Source organism: Batrachochytrium dendrobatidis (genome assembly GCF_000203795.2).
Source record: "Batrachochytrium dendrobatidis JAM81 unplaced genomic scaffold BATDEscaffold_8, whole genome shotgun sequence".
Lineage (NCBI taxonomy): Eukaryota > Fungi > Chytridiomycota > Chytridiomycetes > Rhizophydiales > Batrachochytrium > Batrachochytrium dendrobatidis.
The window spans coordinates 430,140-450,481 of NW_006281106.1; the positions used below are offsets into that span (position 1 = coordinate 430,140).

The 20,342-nt window shown below is 38.4% G+C and overlaps 9 protein-coding genes across 9 annotated transcripts; 5 read left to right on the plus strand and 4 right to left on the minus strand.

Annotated features, from left to right (window-relative positions):
* Positions 1–60: 60 nt before the first annotated feature.
* Positions 61–2,917, minus strand: BATDEDRAFT_89533 (uncharacterized protein; the record flags this gene model as incomplete). The annotated part of the gene is made up of 11 exons (XM_006680097.1): positions 61–344; positions 472–572; positions 680–745; positions 815–880; positions 953–1,502; positions 1,623–1,707; positions 1,776–1,854; positions 1,926–2,153; positions 2,268–2,433; positions 2,501–2,713; positions 2,866–2,917. 11 exons carry the CDS (start codon positions 2,915–2,917, stop codon positions 109–111), a joined length of 1,842 nt encoding a protein of 613 aa, XP_006680160.1. The 3' UTR covers positions 61–108.
* Positions 2,918–3,376: 459 nt separating this feature from the next.
* BATDEDRAFT_89535 (uncharacterized protein) lies at positions 3,377–5,096 on the plus strand (the record flags this gene model as incomplete). The annotated part of the gene is made up of 8 exons (XM_006679997.1): positions 3,377–3,464; positions 3,818–3,933; positions 4,011–4,100; positions 4,170–4,228; positions 4,307–4,441; positions 4,526–4,673; positions 4,762–4,936; positions 5,006–5,096. The coding sequence occupies 8 exons, from the start codon at positions 3,377–3,379 to the stop codon at positions 5,035–5,037; spliced, it is 843 nt and encodes a 280-aa protein (XP_006680060.1). The 3' UTR covers positions 5,038–5,096.
* On the minus strand, positions 5,058–6,450 carry BATDEDRAFT_12220 (uncharacterized protein; the record flags this gene model as incomplete). Its single annotated transcript, XM_006679718.1, has 5 exons — positions 5,058–5,275; positions 5,399–5,806; positions 5,911–6,008; positions 6,078–6,164; positions 6,257–6,450. 5 exons carry the CDS (start codon positions 6,448–6,450, stop codon positions 5,058–5,060), a joined length of 1,005 nt encoding a protein of 334 aa, XP_006679781.1.
* A 106-nt stretch (positions 6,451–6,556) lies between these two features.
* On the plus strand, positions 6,557–8,026 carry BATDEDRAFT_35382 (uncharacterized protein; the record flags this gene model as incomplete). Its single annotated transcript, XM_006679920.1, has 4 exons — positions 6,557–6,649; positions 6,939–6,968; positions 7,088–7,316; positions 7,447–8,026. 4 exons carry the CDS (start codon positions 6,557–6,559, stop codon positions 7,974–7,976), a joined length of 882 nt encoding a protein of 293 aa, XP_006679983.1. The 3' UTR covers positions 7,977–8,026.
* A 56-nt stretch (positions 8,027–8,082) lies between these two features.
* Positions 8,083–9,861, minus strand: BATDEDRAFT_33380 (kynureninase). The gene is made up of 5 exons (XM_006679902.1): positions 9,675–9,861; positions 9,441–9,558; positions 9,272–9,360; positions 8,813–9,168; positions 8,083–8,738 (listed from the first exon to the last, which is right to left on the minus strand). The coding sequence occupies exons 1-5, from the start codon at positions 9,823–9,825 to the stop codon at positions 8,100–8,102; spliced, it is 1,353 nt and encodes a 450-aa protein (XP_006679965.1). The 5' UTR covers positions 9,826–9,861; the 3' UTR covers positions 8,083–8,099.
* A 586-nt stretch (positions 9,862–10,447) lies between these two features.
* BATDEDRAFT_89538 (uncharacterized protein) lies at positions 10,448–11,888 on the plus strand (the record flags this gene model as incomplete). Its single annotated transcript, XM_006679998.1, has 7 exons — positions 10,448–10,520; positions 10,731–10,749; positions 10,880–10,995; positions 11,073–11,212; positions 11,310–11,539; positions 11,637–11,773; positions 11,872–11,888. 7 exons carry the CDS (start codon positions 10,448–10,450, stop codon positions 11,886–11,888), a joined length of 732 nt encoding a protein of 243 aa, XP_006680061.1.
* A 224-nt stretch (positions 11,889–12,112) lies between these two features.
* On the minus strand, positions 12,113–13,797 carry BATDEDRAFT_19959 (uncharacterized protein; the record flags this gene model as incomplete). Its single annotated transcript, XM_006679765.1, has 6 exons — positions 12,113–12,512; positions 12,619–12,684; positions 12,785–12,887; positions 12,959–13,085; positions 13,157–13,320; positions 13,482–13,797. The coding sequence occupies 6 exons, from the start codon at positions 13,795–13,797 to the stop codon at positions 12,131–12,133; spliced, it is 1,158 nt and encodes a 385-aa protein (XP_006679828.1). The 3' UTR covers positions 12,113–12,130.
* Positions 13,798–14,433: 636 nt separating this feature from the next.
* BATDEDRAFT_12340 (uncharacterized protein) lies at positions 14,434–16,062 on the plus strand (the record flags this gene model as incomplete). Its single annotated transcript, XM_006679736.1, has 8 exons — positions 14,434–14,517; positions 14,694–14,735; positions 14,806–14,946; positions 15,010–15,221; positions 15,340–15,412; positions 15,499–15,620; positions 15,685–15,767; positions 15,851–16,062. Coding segments are annotated over 8 exons (969 nt in total), but the record flags the coding sequence as incomplete, so codon positions are not given.
* Positions 16,063–19,319: 3,257 nt separating this feature from the next.
* Positions 19,320–20,238, plus strand: BATDEDRAFT_89540 (uncharacterized protein; the record flags this gene model as incomplete). The annotated part of the gene is made up of 3 exons (XM_006679999.1): positions 19,320–19,631; positions 19,741–19,851; positions 19,955–20,238. The coding sequence occupies exons 1-3, from the start codon at positions 19,373–19,375 to the stop codon at positions 20,236–20,238; spliced, it is 654 nt and encodes a 217-aa protein (XP_006680062.1). The 5' UTR covers positions 19,320–19,372.
* Between the last annotated feature and the right edge of the window lie 104 nt (positions 20,239–20,342).

The following is a 20,342-nucleotide window of genomic DNA, read 5'->3' on the forward strand; positions in this document are numbered from 1 at the left end:
ATACATTCGCCTTGTTCCGTGGCTGAATAGATTGGTTCATTACTAATATTAGAGGATTTTATTGTGCCAAAAAATCAGACAGCACTTGCTGTATCTTCCCTATCATACTTATTCCGATAGTACTGCCAGTAGTCGCATGGTGGGACGACCATGAGGACAGTTCCAGGGCTGCTCAATACGTCCCATGTTCTCAATTATCGCACACATCTTGGCATAGGATAGCGGATCTCCAATCATTGTTGCTTGTCGACAGGCTTTAGATGCAAAGTATTTAAGTGTGCGCGTGCAATGTGGAACTCGTTGCCCAGAAGCCGGTCCTAGTTTTGCTAATATTTCTTCTAAATCTACATAAAATGTAAGCGTTTAGTCATGTGCTATAGCAAATTTATAAAAGACTAACCAATCAAAACTTTGTAGTTTACAGTCCAGGATCAACCAAAATATAGTCAGTTTAAATGCTATCCTACACACCTGCAATTCCCAAGTGAAGATCTCGAATATGAGGCACTGCTATAAGTTGAAAATAGTCACGGCCATCTTTCTCAATCTGTTCTAAAACAAATCCTCGCTCACTATCAATGGAAAATAAATAAAAAAGTATTAAAAAACAATATATCTAGTTGGTGAATATTGCCCAGTTGTTGGGGACTTGAAAGATGCGACAGAGTCGAGTATTTACCGGAGAGATTGTTTCCACTGTAATATCAAACGTTCTTGTTGATAGGTAAGTGTCAGTTCTAGTTTTCTAAATGGTATACAAAGGTTAGCATCAAGCATATTTAAATTAAATCAAGCAAAGCGCCTGACAACTCACTGTACAAGAGGCTGAAATGTAGTCATGGCTATCTGCTGCAAAGTTTCATATCTATATTTTTCATCACTGTAAAAGATAGATTAAAACCAAAATTGTGTATTGCAACGCACCCACAAGATATATACTAGTGAATATTACCTTGCGTGCTGATCAATAATAAAAATCATATTTCCATGCAAGGCAAGAATAAATCCAAGATTAAATTGACCAAGAACAGTCATGGATTTAAAATCAGACTTTTGAATAAATGTAGGCTCTGCTAGTTTACTATTTAACAGAATCCTGTGAGAGCGAGGATATAATTTGGTAAGTGTTTTCATAGATTTGAATCGGCGTCTCAATTGGTCCGTATTAACTTGCACTAGTCCGTTATAGTCCTGGTGCATTAACGAACCAATCGAGTCCATGGCGCTTTTAGATTGAAAATTGCAGTCAGGCATATTTTCAGAGTGATCTGTAACAAATCTGGAAATAGGCCGAGTTTTGATGGTCGAAATGCCAATTGGAAAGCTTTCAATGCTAGATCCCTGCGAGCTTCTCCCTTGAGATGAAGAAATGGGATGATCAAACATTTCTCGCAATGGTCGAAGTGATCTTTGAATTCCTTCTTGAATCCCTTGAATCAAAGCCGCTTCGTTAAGAATGGCAAGTAGTCGTTTATCAGGTGAAATATTTACATCAATCCATCCTATTTTATAGTTTAATCAATAAATCATCCAAGTAGGTCATGCCAATACCAATGGTATGAAATACAACAAAATGCTTCCAATAATGTAATGCACATCAAATCAATCGATAAAAAAATTACCTGGATCCACAGAAATATTTAGAATAAAAATAGGATTTTGAGTAGTTACAAAATCATGATATGTATCATTGATACTCTTTGATACCTGAAAATACAACACTATAAGTAAATCACACTTTTGGTTTATATAAATTCAAGTATAAAAATAACCACCTTTGCAATATCAACAGGGCGTCTGTTGACAAAAATAAACTGTCGATCGCGACCTGTTCTTCCACATCCCAATTGTGGTCTTTAAACACATCATGTAGCAATCAGAGTCTGCCATACAAATGACTAGATAGTTTAAATACAACTTCTTACTTGGAGAGAAGCCCAGATACCACTACTGGTGATGCATGAGCTTCTTCTAAATTGAAGGTTTCTGCTGTGATTTTGTCCAACTTGACAGAGGAATCGTTCGTATTACTTTTGTGGGTAAATTCAAAGCGAATATCCAAAAGAGATTTACAAAACGCTGCACCAAATACAGAAATAACATTTTCTCGTAACACGTTAGATCCTTTTGTTTGAAGTATATTGCTTTTGGATCTGTCAAATCGCATTTGTTGAATGGAGGTAGAATATGAATTGCCAGGCTCACAAAATTAGATTCAAGAATTCAACTAGTGCTTTTTGCAATACAAAATATGTTACACACCTTACCCTTTACTAGACACATTTAGAAAATTGATCCGAACACCAGTACTTGATAGAGCGTATGCTTGCACACATTCAATGCATTTTATGTATTCCTTTTTGATTTGTCGTTTAAACTCGCATAATCGTACTGGAAGTTGAGAGAATATATTGGTAATCTGAATGGTTGTACCTAAATACAAATATCATGACACTAAGTATGTGTATGCGGGAGATGATAGTTTTATAATAAATCTAACCTGGTGCACGAGCAATACGACTTTTTTGAATAACCTCTCCACTCAAATTATATTCCAATTTAAAGCCCAAAGGCATAGTTTCTTTAGTGCAGGTTGTGAGACTAACTTTGGAAATAGTGCATAGCGAGTTCAAGGCTTCACCCCGGAATCCAAAACTGTTGATTGTGCTAATGTCCTCAAATTCCGAAATTTTGGAAGTATAATATCGTTTACCTATATGAATACAACGATCAAGACAAAGTTGGGCAATGCAAGATATTAAACTGGATCAGTCGGTTTGCGACAACTAACAGAAAGTGTATTGACAAGACTCAATGCAGGACAGTTATTTGGAATGCATGCCCAAATAATTCATAAAGACTTACCAATAACAGCAAGATCAACTTCAGATATGCCACACCCATTATCTAAATGCATTAAAATTATCAGTTTATAACTATTTCTTCAAGACATTCCGGAATGTTGAACGGAACAACATTAATGTCTGGTTTGTACATGAGTTTTAGATTGTACGAATACAGACAAGTATTTCCATGAAAACAGCAAATCTACTTGCCAGAAACTTCAATAGAATCAGCTCCATTCTCAGTAAGTTTGATGTCAATGTTTGTAGCACCAGCATCCAGACTGTTCTCCACCAGTTCCTACACCCATTGCATTAGTTTAGAGTACAAGACAGTAGATATTACATCATTCAAGTGGGGCAATCAAGGCAATCAGTATTCGGATAAATACCTTTACAATACCAGCCAAGTCAATGACCACTTGCTGCGAGCATATCTGTCTGATGAGGTGTTTATCGAGCTTTTGAATCATCAATGAATACAAGAAATACCGTTGAAACTCGCGTCTTTTATTTTCAGCCAAAAACCTCGAATGACTGCGACTGACGCCGAGAAGCTCGAGATTGTGTCTGGCTTTATCAAGGACAGCCCGCCTGGAGAGATTAACGATGTGTTCAATGGTACATATTACTGATACATACTGAATTCAAAGTGTAACTTTTATATCAGCCTGAAAACAGTCGTTTTATATACTGCCATTGTCCTCATCTTGTAACAAGGTCCATTCAGACCAAATATCATGTATTGGTAGATCTGGCATCTATGATTCCATACAGACTAGATACGCTTGATTACAGGCCGTCTTATATTGATTCAATACTCTGTTCATCTCTATTCATTATCTTTCATTCTTGATAGTATAGCAGAGTTTTTGAATCTGGCAACTTGCTATTGCCAGGGGTTGACATATGATATGAGTGTATCGGTAGAAACATTTCTGACTATCCATCTAATGGTTTCATTCTTACTGTAGATGTTCGGTCTCTTGTAGCGGACGACTCGCTGTTGCAAAATACCATTGAATCGACTTTTGCTGACCATCATGCAAAGCAGCTTGTCAGTGTTCAAGTCCCTTCCAAGGACTATGAGGTATATTCTAATGGCTTCATATTGGCTCAGTCCCGCTTATATGATTGCATATTAGTTGAAATATCAATTTATGAAAGGTTATTCTAGGCGAGTATGGCTGCATTGAACCCAGCAAATATGTTGATCCACGTTCTGGTCAGGCCCTTATTGTAGATCTTGTGCATCAGGTAGAGATTTGTTGATGCTCATTTTATTACCCAACTGTTTGGTATTAATATTTGTATCTGTTGAATTAGACTGTCAAAAGTGTCGAACCATATCATTCCAAGTGCTCTGCACACTTGCTTGATCAGAGGTACGGTTGAACCAGTTGACAAGTTTTGTAACAGTTTAGTTTGCATCAAGACTGATTACTTTTGACTCAAATTTCCAGAGCTGCGCTTGATGTTGCAGTTCAAGAGTACACTGCTAGTTTTTATCCATCTTCAGTATGCACAGTTTGGGCTACAGAGGACGAGGCGCTGGTTATTGCTATAGTAGCCAACAAGTATCATCCCGATAGTTTTTGGTACAAGAATTTGTATTAGTGTTTTACTGTGTTGCGCTTTGAAATTGCTGATACAGCATGTAAATATATATACGGCTACACTAGGTCTGGCCGATGGCGTTCACTGTGGAGATTGGAGCCCAAATCGTCAATGCTTACTGGATCTGCAAAAGTTCAAGTTCACTATTACGAAGACGGAAATGTTCAGCACAATAGCACACAGGATTATTCTGTGAGCATTACCGCGTCTGATGTAAGTTATGGATTGACAAGGTATTGCTTATCAAAGGGTTATACTCATGATTACAGGGTTCAACTTGATTCTTTGTATCAAAATTCAGCAGGAGCCTTCAACACTTGCTGCTACTGTTATCAAGCATATAAGCAAGCTGGAAGCAGAGTATCAGACAACATTGAATGATCAACATAATCGCCTTGCGCTCGAGACATTTAAATCCTTGCGTCGCGCTCTGCCAATTTCTCGGACTAAAATTGAATGGCAGGGAATTCTGTCGTGTAAGTTATTTTAACATGGCTTTATTGGATCAAGGCATTGTGGTTATTAACGGCCTTGTAAATATGTAGACAAAATTGGATCGGAGCTTGTTTCCAAATGATCATTTTCATTTATATGAGACTATCGTCCATATTCCATAATAGGCAAAAACTTTTTTTCAGATTCTTTATATTTTGACACATTTTTGCGTACATCACTTGGGAGCTTTTCATAGCACCGTTTGCACATTGGCTTGTTATCCCATTCCATAAACCTGACTTTTCCATCGGCTAGTGCACAAAAACAGCCCATACACATAAAATGTTGTTCACACCAGCGAGTGCCAAGTGCAGAAACAACTGTGCATGGTATCAATGTGAATAAACAAACCCCGTTGCCAATTACAGACAGAAAATACAATTTAATGTTAGCTGCGTCAACTGGGTACCAAATAGTTTAATTCACCTTCCATGGCAACATACCGTTTCCTTTTGCAGCAGATTTGCAATATTGGCATACAGATCCAGTCAGCTCTTTATAATGTGCTTCACAGTAAGGTTGCGAGTTTAATTCAAAATAAGGTGCACCGTCAAAAGGTTTTTCACATTTCCAACAAGAAAAATGCTCTGGATGATAGATTTTTCCAATTGCGCTTGTGGATCGACCAACAATTGGCTTGCGACACGCATAGCAAATCTGCGCCATGTTCTTTTCATAATCTGCCATACAGAATAGCTTGCCTTCGTATTCTTTTGCAGTGCTAGTTAACACTTCACAGCAGGTTGCACAAGTAAAATGCGAAGCATGAAAGGCTTGACCTCGCAACAATAGTCCAGTTCCATCAAAGATTTGACGTTTACAATTTGCACAAATTTCTTGGGTTTGTGGATCTACTTCTGTATATTAAGCTTTGTAAGTGATTTTGTGAATGGGTCCAAAAATCATTTCAAATAAACTTGGATTTTTTCAACAGCATATCAGCACCTACCTTGACTCTTTTTTTTGGTAGAGTCAATAGGGCATACCTTACAGTATGGCTTGTCGTCCTTTCGAATAAACGTAGATCCTACCAATGGTCTGCCACAGTTTTCACTAGTGTATATAAATGACTTGTCAGATTCAAACTAAAGCACATTCAAATAATGTCAAACCAAGACCTACCAGTTGAAATGCTCGATATGCCATTTTGCATCTAACGCCGACACGCACTTTCCAACAATAACATCTCCACATTTGGCACATCGAGCTCTATGAGTTGATGTAGTTTTAATACGTTAGTGTCTATGGTTGTAAAAAACTTGCCAATAATTTAAAATGTAGAGCAAGCAATATTAGTATACCCATATAGAACACTATGGTCATCTTCGCAATAAAAGTTTCCCTCTGCTTCGAAAAAAATGTTGTTTTTGAACGGTTCAAGACACTGATGGCATACAAAGCATTCTTTATGGTACTTTTTTTGTGTTGTTGAAACATGAGCACCAATGATAGGTTCCCGACAGACTCTACATGAGTCTGTGCCTGTGGTTGTCATATTTATTAAGCTTTGGCAACAAGGCACAGACGTGGATTTTGTTGAAATGAGCGTGTTTAAGGATTCAATAAGAATATTCAAACCAAGCTATTTGCACAGTATGTAAATGACATCTTTAATCAATAAGCTTGGACAGTATGATGTGTTAATAGCCCATGACGAGATACCGTCAAGGCAGTATCGACTTTCATCAGATAACGTGACAAAATTCAAGATCACGTGTCAAGAATGACATTTGGCTCTTTGGCAAGTCCATGCAAATTCCTAGTTTTCGTTACATTCAGCAATCATGGTTTGTGCACCGTCTGTCTGTTATCGACCATCAGTTCATCCATCAGCTCATCCATCCATGCACGCATAAAGTGCATTCGTGTAGTTTATTGTCTGGATATTTAGGCATCATGGATGGATAGACACTTGGATGGCAGGTGAATGGACTTGAGTACTTGGACTAATCTTTCCTGTTATTGTTATGTATTGTTGTATAGGGCCGTGGACCAAAGAAGCACCTTAAGAGAGTACGTTTGAATGTTATGAAGATAGTATTAATCTATGATCTTGTACAAGAACGGTCGATTTCAAGTTGATACTGACAGACTGCCTTTTGCATTTGTTACAACTTATTGACTATTTACAGCTCAATGCTCCAAAGCACTGGATGCTTGACAAACTAACCGGTACTTGGGCTCCTAAGCCCTCTGCCGGTCCTCACAAGACTCGCGAGTGCCTGCCTCTCATTGTCTTCATTCGCAATCGTCTTCGATATGCTCTCACCAATCAGGAGACCAAGGCTATTGTCAACCAGCGTCTCATCAAGGTTGATGGAAAAGTCAGGACTGACATGACTTATCCCGCTGGATTCATGGGTGAGTTTTGTATGATTGACAGCTGGATAGATCTGCAAATGAAATTTTTCACGGATAATTTTGGAGCATCTCGATCGTTGTCGTTATCCATACTGACACGATTTCTTGTGAATGTTAACTTGTGGAATAGACGTCATCTCCATCGAAAAGACTGGAGAGAACTTCCGTCTGATTTACGATGTCAAGGGCCGTTTCACCATCCACCGCATCACAGATGAGGAGGCCAAGTACAAGCTTTGCAAAGTCAGGCAAGTCAAGATTGGCCAAAAGGCAATCCCTTACATTGTCACTCACGATGGTCGCACTATCCGTTACCCTGACCCTCTTGTCAAGGTTAACGACACTGTCAAAGTTGACATTGCCACTGGAAAGTTTACTGAATACATCAAGTTTGACTCTGGCAACATCGCCTATGTCACTGGTGGTCGTAACATGGGCCGTATTGGTGTAATCACTCACCGTGAGAAGCATCACGGTGGTTTTGAAATTGTTCACATCAAGGATGCTGTTGACCACACATTTGCCACTCGTATCTCCAACGTGTTTGTTGTTGGCCAAGGTAATCAGTCCTGGATCTCTCTTCCCAAGGGTAAGGGTGTCAAGCTCACCATTTCCGAAGAGCGTGACAGACGTCGCGAAAAGCTTCTTGCCTCGCAGTAAATGCATTGGCGTCAAGGTTAATAAATTGGATTGTGCAATTCTCAATGTGCATTTTTAATAATTTCAGAGTGATTATGTTTGGATCAAGTAATTCAAATTAATGTTTGGTAGTAATACTGGAGTTTATTGTTCAAGTGCGGAAGCCATGATGTTTACAAACTTGTGAACATCTGCAAATGTGTTGTAGAGCGGAGTTGGGGCAATGCGAATGACATCTGGTTTACGCTCGTCACACACCACTCCTCGCTCGTCCAATCGACAAAACACACGCTGAGCAACCTCTGAAGAGGTGAACAGCAATGAGAGCTGGCATCCACGCTGACAAGAGTCGCGAGGAGTGATGATTTGTAACAGCGGGCTTTGCAAGTCATCAAGTAGCATTTCTAGATATCCCGTCAGTAAAAGGGATTTTTTGCGAAGTTCAGTCATAGATGTTTTGGCAAACACATTTAGACTGGCATACAAGGACACTACAGCCAAGACGCATGGATTGGACAGACGATACGAGTTTGCACCCATAATTGGCGAGTAGCTATTGTTCATATCAAATTTGGTTTGTGGATCTGATCCCCACCAACCAGCAAATCGCTTGAGATCTGTATTACCAATGTGCTTGTTGTGGATAAACGCACCTCCAATACCACCTGGGCCAGAGTTCAGATACTTGTAACTACACCAACACGCGAAATCAATATTCCAATCATGCAGTTGCATTGGTACGTTACCAACAGCATGGGCAAGATCCCATCCAACAATGCATCCCTGCATATCAAAGTATTTGGAAAATTGTCAATTGCAATGTCTATTAAAAGGAAAATTGCAGATTACAAAATTACCTTTGCTTTGGCAGCAGCAGTAATAGTAGGCATATCAAACCACTGCCCAGTGTAATACTGCAGCCCACTAAAGAGTACCAATGCAATCTCGTCTCCATGCTTTTCAATAGTTTCCAAAATATCCTCTGTTCGAATAGAAAATTCACCAGATCGAGGATGCTGTTGTATGAGAGCCTTTTTAGGATCGTACCCGTGGAATGCAGCTTGAGTTTCCAAAGCAAAATGGTCTGATGGAAAGGCGTGATGCTCCAAAAGAATCTTGAAGCGCTGCGAGGTTGGTCGATAGAATGGCACCATTAAAAAATGAAGATTTGCCGTGAGAGAGTTCATGATAACCACCTCATTGTGTTCAGCACCTGTTTTGAAAATCCAACGAGTTTCGGCAAATCAAGTTTATCATCAATATAATAGAATGAATGAATCATCATGCCTTCTCTAGACGCAAGTAATTAAACTCACCCACAATATTGCAGGATTCTTGAATGACATGGTCATCAATCGAGACCCATGGCCGTTCAAAGCGGTGACGAAAATGACCATGAACACCACTGACAAAGATTGTATGCACAAATCATTAGAATGAGAACAGGAGTGCAAGATCAACTGCATCAGTATCAATGATTCTCACCTCTCCTGCCAAACATCGAGCTCTTCGTTAATTAGCTTACGGGTAGATAACGGCTGAAGACCCAAAGAATTACCACATAAATAGACACATTCTTGCAGAGCAACGTCGTCATTCAGATCTATTAGACAGACTCAAGTCTTTGAGATTTCTGGATCATACAAGGATTTCAAAGAGATTGCTATGAAAGCATCTTATTAACTACTAGCAAGTTTAAGCATTGTTCTATTATCAAACCTTGAGGGTTGCTTGAAACCGTTGCAACCTTTGGAATACAAAAGTCAGAACGCAGGGATGGCAGTTTACTATCTAACCATTCTGCCAATTCAAAAGATCCAAGTGGCAGATTCGATTCAGCAATAAGCTGATGGATAGTACGAGTAGACATGAGTGCTTTTTGGCGAGTTTGTCTTGATCGTTGGATATCGCAGCTCAAGGCAAGGATGGAAACGCGGAAATATTTCCATTTCAACAACCAATTTTGCCGTGTTTCAAAACCATTCTAATGGCATCAATGAGGTTGTTTAGCATTTCAAGAACGATTGCTTTAGATTAACGTACAGACTGTATATAGGTGAATCCTTCGTGTCAAAACAAGATCTGATGAGTAACGTCTTATTGAATTGAGAGAATCAACAAACTGGTCGTGCCAATAAACCAAATTGTCGCCGTAGTACAGAAAACACAAGCAATAGATGCTTCTGTCATTCAAATCATTAAACAATGCTTGCAAAACAACACCAGGAGTGATAGTTGACAATTTCTCATTTATTCCCATGCCCTTTGTCGCTAGCTGTAAATCTCAATTCTATCTAGTACTCGCATTTAAAGCATTGATCATTATCTACCAAGTTGTCTAATATCACAAACAAAATATTCATATCTGCTTTATGTATTAGACAGATTTTACTGTATTTTGTCCAAGCTCAATGCCTGAGGACAAGTATAATGGTGCAGATTCTTGCAAATAGTTGGCAACTTCAGCCGTCAACTTGAATTAGCATTCAACAATGGCTGTCATGTCGTTGGCATCTGCCGGTACTGGTGTGGATTCTATTATCAAATTCTTATCGACTACAGCGGGTAATCAAAACATTGCATCTGGGCCCCAAGTTAACATTTAGCAACAGGGGTCATCAATGCAACGCTTGAAATTGCAATGTATTAAGCAGTTTTACTAATCACATTGATGCTGATCACCAATTGACTTGGTTTATACTGTATTATCATCAAATTCATAATGCTGCGTTTTGAATCCTTTCATGTTTCTTGATTCATTTTGGCTTACTCAAGGTCGTGACAAGTTTAATCGGTAAGCTGATCTGGCTAAAGTAAAAACATAGCATGATTAAAAAGCTAGAGTTTTCAATATCTGCAACCATGCATGCATATCTAATGAGTTGGGAATATATCTGCTTTTCACTCGCTAATGGACGATTTAGGTTTATACAGTTTTTTACACGATTTCTCATCTCCTTTGGCGAAAAGCGAGGATTCAGCAAAGAGTTATTGGCCCGACTAACTGCGCTAATGAATGCGACGTCTCAAGCTAGAAAACGTTAGTAAAATTTATTGTATGGATATATATTGATTCAATGCAGTTGCTCACTTTAGAGATCTACGTTTTGAAACTAGTCATGTTTCTTGGTCGCCAAGTCGAGTTTATTCGAAGTGCACAAAAGGCTCTTTCATTACAGGATGAAATCGTTCGTTTGGCCGTATTTTCCAAAAGCATTTTTTTGTCACTTTGGTTAAGCTGCGATTTTATGCTTTGGGTAGGCAATTTTTGTGATCCTACTGCTCAATGCTAAAATGTAGACTGTTTATATGCAGGCCTGTTAATTGATTTGAACCCCAAAAATGTCTTGACAGATTCATACGGTTGGTATTGCCAAATTTGATACAATCAAAGACATCACACGTCGTAGCAACAGATTCTGGCTATGCTCACTTGTTGCTTCACTCATGGGAACAGTCTACAAACTTCGCAATATCAATCATCGCTCGGCTCAAGAAATCAAGGTTTACAAGGCAATTGTTTCCAACAAACTTACTGACGAGGCAGTCAGCACAGTCGATAAAACAATATCGAAATTGAACAGGTAAACATATTATCTTTGAAAATCTGCAAGACTATTGTAACAAATTCTAAACATACCTTTTGAAAATCGCATTGCTCCCCATAAAAATACCAAACAGTGAAAGAAAGGCACTTTTTATTTCAGCTATACAAGACAGTATTGACTTGCTGATTCCAGCAACTGGATTGGGATACATAACTGTTGACTCTGGTGTAATTGGTATTGCTGGCGCTATTACTTCCTTGATTGGTGCCTGTAAGTGGTTTTGTAACTCCATTCAAAAAGTTATAATGTAGGCCAGTAATTGAACGTTTGCTAAACAGGCCATGTTGCACAACATATATATATTTTAGATTCATTATACAAATAGCTTGCTACATTTACATGAGCTATTATTGGATTGTACGCGAGCAGAATGATTAAACAATTTACATCACTTGCTAAATTTTGAATGTTTCATGTGATAAAGATTGCAATAAAAATATGGTATCAAGCCGAGTGTTTTGATTTAAAGTATAAAAGTAATACGAAAAAGCAAAGACATTGCAAAGGTTGAACTTAGTTTCAACCACAACACTAATTAAATTCAAAAGTACGAATATATTGAATTATTTATTGTGCGCTTACAGGATTAATCTGTGCTGTATCATCTACCCATATTTTGACAGTTAGGTCTTTATCAATCGATGAAGATGCAATCATATTTAGTATTGGATGGCATGCAACACCGAGAACCGCGTCTGAATGGCCTGCCAATTTCTGAACAATTTCTCGGGTTTGCAAGTTCCATATGTAAATGTAATGATCCTCGCTGCCAGCTACAATCCATTTTCCAGATGTCACAGAAAAACTACCAAAACAGCAGTATGTAGAGTTGCTGTGTCCAGTGTAAGTCTTTAAGCACTTTCCATTCGAGTACGACCATAGCCGTAGTGTGCTGTCATAAGTAGACGCAAGAATGTATTTTCCATTTGGAGAGAATTTGACAAACGAACTAAACGTACAAAATATGCCACTTGTAAGTATTCTGTCATTTTGATGTAGATCAACGCAAGCCATTAGATCTTTAAAAATACCCGAGTCAATACAAATGTACATACACTGGAGGGTTATCGTCATCAATAAGTGTTTTCAAGCATTGTCCAGTGGCAGTGTCCCAAATGCGACTAGCATGATTCACATTCGGATTAGATACGCATTATAACTTGGCGATTAGGTCAATCCAGCCCTTGGTGTGCTGCGTTAAAAATTAGAACTACTACTTACATTAGCCCATCAAGACTACTAGATACAATGAGTGTGCCATCTCTATTGAAACATACTGCTGTAACTGGATCTGAATGGGCAGGGAGCAACTTTATACACTTTCCTACCCACAACATAAATTGCTCACTGTCATTAAAAAAGTAGCAGCCAATAAACAGTTGTATATGAATATACCTTTTCGAACATCCCATATTCTGACGCTTTCATCAAACGATCCAGACACAATCAAGTTTGATTGTGGGTTGTAATTGACGCAAAACACATAGTTTGTATGTCCTTTAAGAATTTTTACTGCATCCGACTAAACCCAGTAGAAAGCAAGTTAATGACATTTCTTAAATAGATCCGATACCAAGTTTATAGTATACATACACTGTCGTATTTCCAGATACGGATTGTCTTGTCATCAGAGGCAGAGCAAATATATTGCGAGTCTGAGGACCATGCAACGTCTGAAACCCCTTCTCTGTGCCCTAGTAGGGTTCGTTCATGACGACCATCAATAGCGTGCCATAGCCTGATTGTCTTGTCTGCGGCTAATTGAATTAAAAAATGAGATTAGTCAAGTATCCAATTAAATATTCCATAATTTTTGATAAACAGTTTAACAAAAAACTTGAGTTTCTGTTTATAAATCACAGGAATAGTTTATGCCAATCGAGACAAGTATCCCAATTCAGTATCAAGCAATTCGTACACGAAGAAGCAAGCCATTTCCCATCTGGAGAAAACTTTACAGACGAGATAGATTTGGTATGGCCCAAAAGGGTGTATTTTAAAACATAGTTGCAGGTAGTTGGAGCTGGAGCAGCTCTCTGAACAATGCCGTTCTCAGCTGGAACACCAGCTGATGATCTGTCAGCAGTCTGGTCTTGATTTGAAGCATCACTGGAAACATGAGTAGGTTTAAGTCGTTTTGCTCCACGTTTTTCAGAAGAATCTTGTGGAGTATCTGCGTAAGAAGCACTATCCACATAGTTTGCAGGAGAGCCAACGTCATTGGAATCACTCATTTCACGATAATATTTTTGGCTAAAGTTCTGCTTGAGAATTGACATTCGAGTAGCACTGTATCACGTGGAAGTCACGCAGCCTGAAAACTGCAGATTCACATTTCGACTTTGCAATCTGAATTCAATTTCAATTTCAATTCAATTCGTTTGTTGAACTGCTACGGCTTCTATCTTTATGTCAGCTTCAGAGTCAAAAGAAACGAACATCACTGTAGTGGTTCGTATTAGGTAGTTGTTTATAGGCTGGAATTGCTGTTTTTTTTATTACACTCGATTTTCGGACATTCGCATACCCATCCGTCATTTATAAACCATCCATGCTGGATAGATCTTGTTCCTGCCCTTGTTCAAAGTGCTGGTTTATTTGTCTGCTGTGTATATTTTTATGATATAGTTTTCTAAACAACTTGAACATTTTCAATTCGTACATTGTGTGCAACTTGCACTTTGATATCTGCGTTTTAACCTCGCTCAATCGATTTGCACAGACCAAGAAATCAAAAAGATATCAGAGAAAACAGCCCTATATGTATCTCAACAACATCCAACAAAAAAGAGTTGCAACTGCGCTTACATCCAGCTGTTTTTTCTGGTTCCTCCTCTGCTGCCCATGCTTCCGACTCGGTCACTACAAAGTCCTTTCATTTCGATCGCGTCTTTGGACCAGAGGTCTCGCAGCAGGAGTTGTTTGACGAGGTTGCATCTGGTATCTTGTCCGAGGTGCGATACACTTGTTTGACTGGAATATATTCGACTTTTATCTATATCTTTCCATGCCTATGTCGATCATACTGGTCTAGCTTTGGCAATCATAGAGATGTTCTTTTGACAAGTGTCGTTGTAGTACTTGGAGTTTAACGTTATCTCTTGATGTTTAAATTAAATCTTGCTTTTAGGTGCTGATGGGATATAATTGTACCATATTTGCTTATGGCCAGGTACAGCCAACATACTTTAACCAGCTTGCTAAAATTTGACTATTCAATTGTATTCACAAGCATCATGTAGACTGGAACAGGAAAAACGCATACCATGGAGGGCGATCTTGCTGTTCAAGGAAGTCCAGATGCTGGGATTATTCCTCGCACTCTCTACAGTTTGTTTGATACACTTGAAAGAGAAACTGCTGAATACTCTGTTCGTGTTTCGGTAAGACATCTATAGGGTGTGTTCAAATATTCTATTGTTGGATTTAACTTGTATGCCGTTTAGTTTATTGAACTGTACAATGAGGAAATCAATGATCTGCTATCACCAGAGGATGACAATAGGAAACTTAAAATATTTGATGATCGAAAAGGATCCACTTTAATTCAAGGATTGGAAGAAATTCTTGTTAAAAATGCTGCGGATGTCATTTCTATTTTGCAAACTGGATCAAACAGGCGTCAAAAGGCTGCGACAAAGCTAAACCACGTATCAAGGTATGTCAACCAAATGCATTTCATACCATGTGCTTTTTGTTTTACAAGTCTGTTATAATGCACATTGTTCAAAAGTAACATGATTTTACTTGATCTGTGAATTTTCTTAATACAATAGCCGTTCGCATGGTATTTTCTCCATTACAGTCCATACAAAAGAATGCACGCCAGATGGTGAAGAGCTACTCAAGGTAAGGCATGCTTTTGAATAATCAAATTTAATGGATGCGCAAGTGATATTGACTACATTCATTTGTGACCAAATTCGGTTTATTAGGTTGGCAAACTTAATTTGGTAGATCTTGCAGGCTCTGAAAATATTGGACGGTCTGGTGCCGAAAATAAACGTGCAAAGGAAGCTGGCATGATTAATCAGGCAATATTGATTTTGCTTATTGAGTATTGTATTTGAAGCCTATAAGCTGACTTTAATTTCTATCTAGAGTCTGTTGACACTAGGAAGAGTAATTGGCGCTCTTGTCGAGCATAACTCGCATATTCCTTATCGGGAAAGCAAACTGACTAGAATTTTGCAAGATTCTTTAGGTATGAGTATTTATAATGACCGGTTATGCACTTTTCAATTGCATCGATTTTTTATTGAATCTTTGATTTATTTTTTGGTGCAGGTGGTCGTACAAAAACATGTATCATTGCTGCTGTTTCTCCAGCCAAATGCAACATAGAGGAGTCGCACTCTACATTAGACTATGCCCACCGAGCAAAAAACATTCGAAACAAGCCAGAGATCAATCAGCGCATGACAAAAAAAGCTCTTCTTCGTGAGTATATCACAGAAATTGAACGTCTTAAATCGGATCTCACTGTAAGTTTATTTTGAATTCGATAAAACACTCCTGCTTTACCTTTTAAGTTTTATTTTTGTTTTACTGACCTTTATTCAATTCTTAGGCTACACGCGAAAAAAATGGTATTTATATCTCTAAAGAGGTGAGAACCTTGTCCAAAACTTATTTTTAAAGTGTCCTATATGAATATTAAACCTTTGAGTTAATTAGGGCTACACGTCAATGCTGGAAGAAAGCCAGTCTCGGAAGGATCGTATCGATGAGGTTACAAATGCTATTATATTGAAAGAAACCCAGATCGCCGCGCTAGAGCTACAGTTCAATCAAAACATTCAAATCCTTAACCAGACATCACATCAGCTCACTGAAACCATGAACGAGCTTAATGAGCGCAAAGTAGAACTCGGCGTTGCCTTGGAAAACATTGAGCTTGCTCGGCGCAGTCTTGTTCAACAAGAATTTTTGACCAGGTATTTTAATACCGGATTGTTGAAATAGGTTTTGCTATTTTTACTGACATTTCATTAATAGGGCTCACGCAAACACCGAAGTTCATTTGGATTCTTTAGCTGAATCCTTGGTTTCTACTCTTGTTTCCAGTACCAATGATGTTCAACAATTGCATGATAAATTAGGTTTGATGTCGACATTTGATGATGTATTTGTGTCCAATGTACCGGCCCGCTAATTGATAGCCATATGGCTATATTTTGTCTACTAGATCGTAAACGTACTCTTGATCACAACAATGCATCTATTTTCCTCTCGTTTCAAGATAAAATTGGTGGATATATTGATGATATGTTGGTTCGAATGAACCAATTTGATCAATTATCAAAAGCCTGCCATCACGATATTACAGCAAATATCCATGCTTCAGTTGAACAGTCCAGCAAGGTAAATTGTGATTGAATAAACGTATAGAGAAATAATAAATTCATTTGCTTGAAACTAACACCACAAGTGAAATATTGCGTTATTTTGCCCAAAAGATGGTTTTGAATGCAAAAAATCTTATAGATGGTGCTGTAAGCAGTATGGGAAATTTTGGAAACCTTATCCTCAAGGAAAATGCTGAAATTGCAAATGAGTCTGCTTTGGCCATTGCAAATATTTCTCAGGCTGCCCAATCGCTTAGTTCTGCACTGGACAATCAAAACGAAAAGTTGCTTACGGCTATTGAAAGCATATCAACTAATATCGAGCGACAATTGAGTGAACAGGCTACCAAGGTATTGCTGGATTATTGTGGCTATTCAATTGTGATTTTGTATGGTGTTTCAATAGATCTAATCTACTGTTTTTTAACAGATGGGCCAGGCTAGAGCAATGTTTGAGCAACATCTCAACATGTTTGCTCAAACCATCAACTCTGATATTCAACGTGATTTAACAGAACGTGATAGTAAGCATGAAGCTTTGCAATCTCTTTTGAAAGAACAGGTAGAATAGTTGTACTTTTAGATTGTGTGAAAAACAACAACAAGCATTTATATCTATGTTTGTCAGAATGACTGATTATTTTTCATTTGATAGATCAAGTATCTTTGTGAATACAATAGTCGACTTGAGAAGCAGCTGCTGGATGACAATCAGACCATGGTATCTGCCAAAGAACAGCTGATTCAAAAATTTGTACAGGAACTAGACGGCTTCACGACCTTGTCGAATTCGCGCCGCCAAGCATTTGCTCAAGAGTTTTCAAGTCATACTCTTGTGCATTCTAGTTCGCTTGAAGCCGTTCATGAAAAAATGGCAACAGACTATCAGGATAGTCGCGTTAGAATGCAAAACGTCAATCATCAATTTCAGGCAGGGGTGTCAACTGCACTTTCTGGCTGTAACAATATGAATCAGGTATGAGCTTGCATCTTTACTCTATTTTAGCTACTGCATAGTTATTGACACGCTAATCGATCGACTTATTTGTGGTTAATGTTACATAGCTTGCCGAGCAACAACACACTGATCTTGTAGATTCTAATCATACAGCTCTTGTTGCTGTTCGAGAAGCAGCAATGCTTACAAAATCAATGGTTGAAAATCAGCTAGCAAGTACTTTTGATATTACACAAAAAGGTAAGTTTTGTCAAGTTATTTGAATGAATGCACTGCTTACTGAGCTGATGTTTACGCTAAACTTATGCTCAACAGAATTTCAGCATATTAGCCAGCATGCAGATGAACAAAAAATAATTTTAAAGGAGCAGGAGCATATCATTGAAAGTCTTCCCGAAGATTTTGAGATTCAAACCAATTTTGAAACTGCCGAATTAAACTCTCGACTTGATGCAGTTCAAAATCTGGTATATGCATTTAGTAAATATCATGACTATCTATTCAAATCTCACTTCTAATCGTCTTTCACGCCACTTTATTCGTATAGGCTAATTCGCACTTGCTTGAAGTTGATTCCATAAGTAAAGACTGTCAAGAAGTGCGCACAATCATCAAAAACCAAATAGAAGAGAGTCAGTTGCTTCCCGACACCTCAACTGGGAAAACCCCACGTCGACGTGCCATCAAATTTCCTACAAGTTGGAAGCGGACTCGCGATCATGACGACCTGCTGCAGGAATTTAATGCTAGACTTAAAACAGGCGATACTGATAATATGGAGTTTACATCCATTACAAAATCGGGAAATTTTACTTCCGCCATTCCTCCACCGTCCTCTGTATCAGGTCAAGCTGCCGAAGCAGCTGAATGTACATCCATTTCAGGGGAATCACATCTCATGTTGTATCAAGATGACAATAGTTATCCCGTAGTTTCCAATTTTTCTCCAGACCTATTTTGCATGGATTATGAGTTTCCTCCTACTCCCGGTCCTGCTAGTAAACTGCCTCGATCTCGACCTAAGCGTTATAATGTCACGTTCAACGATCAAGATTAATGTGCCGAATTTTTAATTGTTCTCAGTATCACTCGAATGGGTTGGTTGTAGTGTATTGCTTTTAACAATATGGTTGAAAATAAATGTTTTATTTTACGTGAATACGGCTGTAAAACTGCATGATGAATCCATACGCAGCAATCTTGAGAGATCTGACAGTTTTTTTAATGAACATGACGATTGGATTGAGTAGATTGTTGGTTGGATTGAATGGATTGTTTTGGGTTGATTCTTGAGTGTAATTGAATACTTGCAAGCTTTCGACTTTTCCTGTAATTTTTTCATTCGTCTGTCAGCTTTGGTTCTGTAAGTTATTGCTAGAGATGGACTCGATTCAATAGACTATTGTCATTCAACTCAATAATCATATAATTGATCGACCTTTGTCAGTTGAGCCAAAGAATCTTTTATTCACTTTATTGATCTACTCAGAAACACAATCACCCATGCTGTTCACTAGTCTTTCAAGATCAATTCGATCTTTCATTAGCCAGCCTCAACTGACCCAATTAAGGAGGATTCAAATAGATGTCAGCCAAGTGAAAAAAGGACATGTTTTGAGTCTTCACAAGAAGCTTTGGGTGGTGCTTAATTCGTCCCATCATCGTCAAGCTCGTGGTGGTGCACATTATAATATCGAAGTCAAAGAGCTGCTTACTGGATCAAAGTCTTTTGAACGGTTCAATTCAGGCAATGTGGTTGAAGGTAAATTGTGTATTGCTGGTGGGAAATTTGCTTGGATTGGCATCATTCCATAAGTCTACAGAAATGGCTGTCGAGTTCACTAATTACCAGAGTATCGCTTTGTATGTAGCTGCTAACTTGGAGAGAAGAACGTTTCAGTTTTTATATGCAGATGATACGCTTCATCTAATTGATCCAGTAACGTTTGAAGAACACGAATTCCCATTCAATATTCTTTCCGGTATGAATGCAGATCTTGATAGTCATGACTGAATGCACAATTTCGAACCATGCCATGGTTCTTGTATATAGCAAGGTTAACCCAATTCTACCTTTTAATTTAGTTGGCGAAAAAATTGTTCCGTTTTTGCAAGATTCAATGGAAATCAAGGTAGAATACCATGAAGATAAACCGGTACTTATCAAGATACCTGATCGAGCCATATTCACTATAAAGGAAACAAACCCTGCGTCCCATTCTGCTGCTGATTCTAGTAATGGAGTAGTGTTTAAAACAGCTGTTTTGGAAAACGGAGCTAGTATTAGCATTCCTGATTTTGTCAATGTTGGAGATAAAGTGGTTGTCGTTCTCTCTGATCAGTCATATCACTCACGGGTGCGGGAATAGCATGCTTCAAGGTCCCAAAGCATTTTGTACAACCAAAGACACGACAGAAATATGTTTTGCAATATGATTTCAAATATATTTATATTGGCGAGTGCATTCCCAAT